The sequence below is a fragment of the Mizuhopecten yessoensis genome, unplaced genomic scaffold (genome assembly GCF_002113885.1).
Source record: "Mizuhopecten yessoensis strain PY_sf001 unplaced genomic scaffold, ASM211388v2 scaffold715967, whole genome shotgun sequence".
Classification (NCBI taxonomy): Eukaryota; Metazoa; Mollusca; class Bivalvia; order Pectinida; family Pectinidae; genus Mizuhopecten; species Mizuhopecten yessoensis.
The window spans coordinates 20,821-30,388 of record NW_018479881.1 but is presented as its reverse complement, the minus strand read 5'-3'; the positions used below and the strand labels follow the sequence as shown (position 1 = coordinate 30,388).

General features: G+C 36.2%; 1 protein-coding gene across 1 annotated transcript; it reads left to right on the top strand.

The window, feature by feature from the left end:
- Positions 1-8,464: 8,464 nt before the first annotated feature.
- Positions 8,465-9,358, top strand: LOC110441452 (protein FAM124A-like). Its single transcript, XM_021484600.1, has one exon. It carries the CDS (start codon positions 8,465-8,467, stop codon positions 9,356-9,358), a length of 894 nt encoding a protein of 297 aa, XP_021340275.1.
- Positions 9,359-9,568: the final 210 nt, after the last annotated feature.

Here is a 9,568-nt window from a genome sequence, read left to right as displayed (position 1 = left end):
TTAATTACGTATACAACCTCTCCTGTCTAATTAATTACGTATTCAACCTCTCCTGTCTAATTAATGACGTATACAAACTCTCCTGACTAATTAATTACGTATACAACCTCTCCTGTCTAATTAATTACGTAAACAACCTCTCCTGTCTAATTAATGACGTCTACAACCTCTCCTGACTAATTAATTACGTATAAAAACTCTCCTGACTAATTAATTACGTATAAAAACTCTCCTGTCTAATTAATTACGTATACAAACTCTCCTGTCTAATTAATTACGTATACAAACTCTCCTGTCTAATTAATTACGTATAAAACCTCTCCTGTCTAATTAATTACGTAAAAAACCTCTCCTGTCTAATTAATGACGTCTACAACCTCTCCTGACTAATTAATTACGTATACAGCCTCTCCTGTCTAATTTATTACGTAAAAAAAAAACTACTAATTAATTACGTATACAACCTCGCCTGTCTAATTTATTACGTAAAAAAAAACCTACTCTAATTAATTACGTATACAACCTCTCATGTCTAATTAATTACGTATAAAACCTCTCCTGACTAATTAATTACGTATAAAACCTCTCCTGTCTAATTAATTACGTATAAAAACTCTCCTGACTAATTAATTACGTATACAACCTCTCCTGTCTAATTTATTACGTAAAAAAAAACCTACTAATTAATTACGTATACAACCTCTCCTGACTAATTAATTACGGTTACAAATTTGATTAATCACTTTTAAATCACCGGGGGAATCCGTAAACATTTTAAAGAGTTAAGATACTTAAATGACTAATTGCTGTATCAGTGTTTTATTTTCTTCACACCTTTATAGTTGAGGCGACATCAATCTCCGTAGGGTTGAACACTCCTGAATTACATATCACAGCAAACCTGTCCTGTTTAACTTAATGAATCGCAGTTAATCACTGGGTCTGTCACGTAAACAGTTTAGACTTTACGGATACAACGAAACGTCAAGGATATACTATAGTTCTAAGTATTTTTAAATCTGAATGTTTTACTTATTTGCAACTGTAATCTACCTAATTGAATTAGAGGAGGTGGGATACGGTATAACACGGACACGTCGCACCTGTTCCATGGTGGTACATAGAGAGGGCAGTGGGTGTCTCCTAGAACTTGTTATGATGTTGGTGTATTTACTAGACTCTGTAAAGGTACTTCGCTCCTCGCTGATCCCGTTATCAGATATGTAGATGAACTTCCTATTTGTTGAAGTCAATCCTAACTTCGTACCAGTGGTGTCTATGACCGTAATTCGAATGTTCTGCTTCAGAAGTGCTGTGTGTAGGGGTCTGATGTTATAACATGGTGTTAGGTGGCCTTACTAGGCTGACATCTGGTACTACGTACACCTTATCATCAGTGCCACTAGAATGACCAAAACAAACAGGATAACTCGTGAATCAAGTTAAATCATCTATAAATGTATTTACTCTGAAGTGTATAATGTATTGTGTAGGACCAGGTGGTAGTTTGTATGTGTACAGGTGTTATTATCCACTCTGATAAAGAGTTGCGTATCATTTTATTAATATAAATTCAAATGTTTTGTACATTTCTGTTGATATTTCACCTACGTCAGATTTCTATTTGATATCTAACGTTAATAATTTCGCTGTCATTCCGTTCGTTTATTCTGAATTTATGTTAACCTCTTAATACTGAGTTCAGAAAATAGGGAATCGAACGGCATGAATATGTTCAGCCATCCATGACCAAATTAGTGTCGTAAACAGAGTTATAAAGGGATCATCCAGTACATACGTGAATACTAACGCTGCCGAAACTGCAGAAGCTTTTACAGATATGTAAGAAAAAAATAGTCATTTTTAGTCGAGACTTGCACGTACTTGGAAAGTTGAGGAAAGGTTTTCTCCGTATCTGGTTGAGCCGTATACGCCTTACAGACTGCATGAAACCGAATTCTTTAACTTCAGTTAAAAGACAAACAGCCGCTTATTATGTGCAACGTTTATTGTTTTCTATACATCTTACAAAAAGAATTAAGCATTAATCTTAATATCGATATTATTCAACTAATCAGAAACAAGCATTTCAATATCAAACAAAAAAGAAAAAGCGCCAGTCGGGTAATTTCTGAAGTAATTACAGATACTTAAGTAATTGAATGTGCTTTTAATTGGCAAATTATTATCACATATGAAAAATAGACGATTATTACGACATGAGTGTGGATTGTTATAGTCTACATGCAATTATTATAACATTTACAATCCATCATCAGCAAGACATGAGAGAAAGGACTATGCAGCCATTATTTTCACTTTTTCTTTTCTTAGGTTCGTAACTTACCGGTCTCGCAAGCGGGAAATACGCCACGAGTAAACGTGCACATGGTACACTGTATATAGTTAATTGTCATGAGTACCCGAGAACTCCAATGACTGTGAATCAAGACGACAGTCTATGCTTTAAATGACGGGACAGAAGCCATAAAACCGTGCCAGATGACATACCTGCACAAAAGAGCATCATGTCCGGCTACGACTTCGAATGAAATATCAGGGTCAAGGGTCAATGTATTATTTGGGAAATCGAGCAGGCTGTGCTGGATGACTGGCGTAAATAGCTGATGGTATCTAAGAAAGATTTTTGAACTTAGAATGTTTGGTGTGTCAACGACACTGTTGTCTGCTTAGTATTTAACATTGCGGATTCAAGCATGAAACTGGATCTGATCAGGTGTGCCAGATTGAACTTGGTCGTTTATAACGTCTCAAAACGAATATATTTGGGAAATATGCAACTGCATAGACTCCCTATTCCTGTATAAGTGGCTACGTGAACTTTGATATGTATTTTATGTATTTTCATATATCTATTATTTGATAAGAAAATGAGTGAGCTGCATGATAGGTGTGCGTAAATTGTTTTACTATAATGATGCATTCCTAATTTAGACTTGGTTCTCTCAGTTTAAACTTTCCGGATAACCAATCGACACTTTTTCTAAGTATCAAATTGGTGCCAGCGGTGGGACTGCCAACTTTAGAATTCTGCTGAATGCTTTTACATAGAAGAGGACACAAGATAGACGTTGAGCCAACCTAAACGAACTACTGGCAGGAAATGCATTGGCTGTTTTTTTTCAACGGTTACCGGTTCACCAGTCTCTGAACTTTGACGACATTAAGAGCTGAAGAGATTTTATTTGACAGTAGACGAATTCGGGAAAATATTTTGGACATAAACACATGAGGGATCTGGCTATGATAGAACAGTTATTTATTAGTGTTGTAACCAGGCAATGTTCCTGTAGATCAAACTGATAGAAAGCGACAGATTTTCTCGCTTAACTTTGCTGAGACGAGAGAACAATAAAATGCTGCAGGCGACTGAACTCATGACGAATATTGGAGCAGTAAATGAACTCAATGAGGCACAGTAGAAAAATGCTGTTGTTTTTAGATCTGTAACAACGAATTTGATAGCCCTGGGATTGCGACAGGGAGCTTTTTCCTACAGCTATTGGTACCAATGGAGTATTGCCAGGTGCTCATGAACTTGAGCACCTGGCACCGAAATGAATATCGAGCCGGATTTGAAACACAATTAATACCCATACAAATCAACCACCAATATGATATCATAGTAAAGACATACGATAATATTACATATACTAATCCCTAAACAATTTGATATGAGGGTTAGTAAACCTTATGCAAGTTGAATTCGATTATCTATCGTCTTTGTTATCATATGCTAACGCCAGTTAAATTGACAAGATAGGGTGACATTCACGAGTGTGTCTCCTTAACGTACAGAACAATTGCATATACAATGATTACTGAGAGAATGATATGATCTGACATGATGATGTGATATGTGTGACACATAAATACATACAGGTATACCGGCAACGGGTACTGTATATCTCTACTTGGACGTTTGTTCCCAAGGCCAATAAACATTTCATTTTTACTTCTCGTAATTTATTTATTGGCATAAAGATAAAAAAAAAAAATACCGCTTAAAAAAATCAAATTCTTCATATAAAAAATTACAATTATATTGATTTCGAAGAGCTTTTCGACAAACGTTTTAAGAAAGTGAATTACTTGGTTGTAATTTAACAATATCTCCCTGACCGAAAGAATAACTCTGTAGAGGGTTAAGTATTCTTGACAACTGATACGGTTGATGTTTTATACGCAAAATTAAGAATAAAATCTACACAATCGTCTAACATTGTCCGTTTTCACACCATATCAAACAAGTCTTTAATCAAACTGGCAAAATGTATAAAAAAAAATTGATATCCTATTTCAGATAACCTCAATAAATTTATGATTGATAATTCTCTATTTTACTTCCTTTGAAGCAAGCACGGACATGAACTATCAATCACCAACATATATTGATGTCTGTTTGCATTCTTGCAGGTTCAATGACGACAATCTTCAAAGTGTATTCATATATTCATAATAGCTATTGTGAAATTGTGCGTATTTATTTCAATTAATGCATATCACTTACGGGCACCGGTTAACCTCTCAGATCTACCTTAGTTTTCATTAGCTAAGATTTGTTATTGATGATATACTTAAGTCTTCAGAAACAAATTGACTGAGAATGATGAAAACATATTTATAACGGACACAACAATATTTCCCGTCAATCTTCAATGTGTGAAGTCGCCATGATGGTGTAAATGTAGCACAAACATGTCAATAATTCCATGTCGGTTTTTTTAATGATGTAAGATTACTTTTGCTTACGTACTGACTTAATTATAGATGTGATGTTTGTCAGAAATGGTGAGGTAAACATTACCTGTGGTAGTTTAATCATTTCTGTCTTTACTGTCATTCCACTTAAGGATACATACATTACGAACACGATTGTCATTCAAATATATAAAGCATGTGTTCAGTTGCTTTCTTTTAACATTTTTCCTCTTCAGTAAACAAATCATAATATAAAAATCAATTTCCTTAACTGAAAGTTATTATGTGTGGTATGCGTCAGCGCGTATGTGTAATGCGAGCCTGTCCTGTGTAATCGATGTTATCTCGGGGAAAAGTGCACGCTAATTATCGTCACTGTAATTAGGCACTAACGTCATTTACAGGTGAATGTGATCCCGTACACGCTTTACATTGACAATGACGAGTGTGATCCGACCCCTTACAGTAAACAACAACATCATATAGAGCGACACACAGGAGATTATTCGTGGTTGGATGAAGGCGAGACAGAAAGGGGGAATGACAAATGTCCGGTGCTTATCAGATATTGGATAGCAATACATCTTTTCATGATTTGAAGGGAAGTATTTATAGGGGAAGACAATTATTATCAAATTATAAACAATTTGGGTAATTGTCTGTCGTCAATATACTTAACTTAGGATCATTATATCATATGTTATAAACAAATTGGGTAATTGTCTGTCGTCAAAATACTTAAGATAACCTATGATCACTATATCATATGTTATAATTGGAGCATTATTTTTTATCAAACAGTATTACGGATTTGATTGACAGGAGGGTACATCTATGACGTTGTAACAATATGAATAACTGAATGTATATGCTTTAAGGAAGTATTTTTCCAAAACTGATGCTCTTCACAGATATTCACAACAATTTGTATTAACTCATTTTTCTCAGCTCATGGAATCGTCCTAGCATTTACACACAATTTCTATTTACAGGTACGCAACATTTCAGTGTATTATCTATTGTTATAACACAAACAGGTGCTAACTTGTGGGGAGAAACCACATCTATATATACTTTTATAAGATGGATCAACAAATCTTTTTCGACGTTTTTGGAATACATCTTGTACGTGACAGATCATGAAACAGACAAGTTTTTTAACCTACAATGTACGCGTAGAACACTAATTCCGAAAACGTCGTCCACGATGAAATTACTCTTGATAGAATTTTTAATAAACTTTATATCATCATTAGTAGGTTTGTTAAGTAATAGGATCATCGATCATTATATCAATAAAGTTTCTTTTCATAAATATTTATAAATTGCTTAATCAAAGGAATGCTGATATCTTGTTATTTTCTATCGTTCGTGCCTTTTGACTTGCTGTAAATGTCACCTTCTATGACAAGCGATATCTTTAAAACCACAAACACAGCATTGTGCCAATATTGTTTACACCATACAATTTCAATGAGAATATCGATTTTCTCGGTAAATTTACTTTGATATATCCAAATACAATCTCCGTTAATGGAGGAGAGCTGGCGGGACGATTTCCCTTTAAAACTATCCTAATGCTGCAATTTTACTTCGCTATTAACGCTAGGCATCTTTGATATTAATTACTTCGATTTATTTTCGATCGATAGAAGCTGTGAGGTAATGCGTTTTACGCTAATGTAGAATCCGTTTAAGATATATAATTTTTAAGATGTTAAGCCCTGAACATCCTAGAGAAACGTAGACTAGCTAATAGCGTTTGTGACAGGCTTTGACAGGTAATTGATCATCAACACAAGACAGGTTTTAAACGTAAACTTAGATCGACATTTCTGAGAAGGGAACATTTCTATTATGATACTGATCTGAAGACATAGCTAAAAAATGCACCCAATTAATGTATTTGGTGAAAAACACTCATATGAATTCAACTTCTGTAACGAGAGATTTTGAAAAATCATTCTGACTGCATTATTGAAATACGAAACCAGAGAATGTACTCTTCATGCACGAAACATCTATATGGCATTTTTATTATTAGCTTCTACTTAAAAACAGCCATCCTACACCACGTTTACGGTAGCCACTAGACTTAGAAAGAAGAACATAATAAAAGTTCTTATAAAACTACTGACCCCTTTGTTCCTCGTCCACGTACTCCTGACGATGTATTGTGAAGGTCAGGAAATGAAAATAAACCTTGATTGATTATAATGTGGATTCTATTGAGTATAAAGCGCTTTGTGTTTCGGGATGATACGACATGCTAAATACTAAATAATATCACATATTCCAACTCGTCACGATGTTTTTAATGAAAGTCTTTTCCTTGCAGAGAAATTTTAAAATTAAAAGATAAAAATTTGAAATATTCTAAATATAAATTTGATACCATGCTATTTCATTATTACTTCATTCTACTGTTTGCCGGCCCCTTGTAAATTCGTCTGAGGTGTAAACCTATTTAGTATTAAGAAAAGGAATGAGATTGATTTACATGTATTTGCATGAAGCGGATTCTGTTACAAAATTTCACACGAATGTCAATTATCTTTGTGATGGGTACGCGTGAAGACCTGAATGTTCTTATATACTGTATGGGTTGTTTTGGGATATCATGTGCCCCCTACAAACCACGCTGACCCCAACACAATGTCACAGAAATGGCTTTCTGAGCAGGTTGTAAGCCATATTGTAATTGTCCAATAAGACTGTCAATCAGGAATGATAAATCTCCCATTCGATATGTGATAATTAATATTTAAGGTGGTTTATAAACATTTTAAATGTCCGACCCACATCGTAAGCCTCACAAAGGGAAAAGTGAATTGGTTTTTAAACGGTACGGAGCAGGCTATGTGAGAGATAGGCCTACCGCTGTAGGTATGTATTCATTAGACTACGGAGCAGAGTGTGTAATTGTTAGGTATACACCCGCCCATCAGCCAATCAAATGACAATGCCAATCGGGTCACCAAAGGTCAATGGAATGTACTCATGCGATGAGAATAGGTTTGTCTGAACAGTTATAATACGTTAAAGAAACGCACATGGCAAACGGCAGAGTTATCGGTGTGGGGGTAACGGAACATCGGAGACACAGTCATTTTAACAAATTCCAATCATTTCAACGACGGCCACAGACAACAGGCATGCCTTATTACCCATCATGTAGGAGAATTATCGATACGGATTAATTACGAAGCTTTCCGGATTTAATATAAACAGATATTGATTAGCGTCTGGGTTGTATCACATATACAGTTACTGGTTACGCTTGTCTGCTTTTACATTACGCTCTGGTGTAAGCACTGTAACCTGTAAACTAGTGTACGAGACTAATGCTTGTGTTTCCCCGTGCTTCATAACTTCCTATGCGAGGTCGCCTCCGAGTCGGTGAATGACGATGTGCCTCTGTGTGACAGTGTCATTTTTACTGTGTTAGTGGTACGTATTGGAAAGTATATATACCATGGAGATGGATTATCATCAAAATCCATATAAATGTAGACTAAATATTTCTGTGCCACCTGGAAAGGAAGGACGATTTAAGAAAATTGTCTCGCCATTGATGAAATGGATCGATCCATCTTTCCAAATGTTACAAATTGCAAATGACAATGCAGCTGAATGGAAGATTCGGACTAACAAAAATCAAACGCGTCCGCCACATTGCGAGGAAAATATTGTAATGGTCCCTTCTATTAGCATTATGCTATTCCTATATGAGCACGGTTCAATGTCGGCAGCGGACGTGCAAAAATGTCTGAAGACAAAACCTTGGAAGTTCCACCACAAAGTGGAGTTACACAGCAAATGGACACCGGACAGGGCCGTGGCCGCCCAGGAGTTTTACGGGCTGGCAGACGACATGCCTTTATGGTCAGTTTGTCCAGTACATTGTGGAAATGAACATTTTCGTGTTTTATATCACGTTCAAAATTTCCAGAAGATGATGGAATTCTACAGATGTGTAACCGATATGGAAATAGAAAGCAGCAAACCAGGATTCTGTATATTTCAGTTGTATTCACAACCTGGGTTGGACATTCAGCTTGCCTTAAAACAGTCAAAAAACATTCGACCCTACCCCGTGCATAACGCTTGCCTTACGTTCCAGATAAAACACATTGATTCTCTGAGGGCATTTCTGGACTGTGAAGTTACGGAGATCAGTGACCGAACTTTCCTGGTACAGGATCCTGATGGGAATTATGTGATGCTACAGGAGGAGTTAAGCAGTGGTGTTACAACAGAGTACGAATCTCTGGATATATTTCAAACGCGAGATTCGCACTCAGGATCTAAGTTCGATTCCAATGGATATTCGAAAAGCCTGCGGAGTTCCTCGGACAGTCAGGATTCGGGAAGGTGTTCTGATAGTGATATTTGGTCCAGTGAAGTGGAACAGATCAAAAGCAACAACAAAAACGGTAATAAAAATTCAGTTAATCAAGGTAATAGGTACTCCGCGCCAGGACAGTGCGGCGGCGACGTCATAGGATGTTACCCGGGGTATGTAGTACCCGACAACTATCGCCAGTGGGAGAGGCAAAGTCAATTAACTTTCGACACAGTCCAGAGACATAATACTGAGTCGGTGCGAGGAGTGGAAGCCCCAGTTTTCATATGAAACTGAACAATCGCATCTGTCAATGGCAGAGCCCCCCTGACGGGTACAAAGATTACTGGTAAAAACATAGACGTTTCCTTATATATTTGAGCTTTTCATAGTTGATGTCTTTTACGGGGATTTTCTATGGAGATGTTTTTGGATTATACTTCGCTGTGTCAAGGGTATTTATCAAGATAGGTAAATTTTCGTTCACAAGGATATATAACA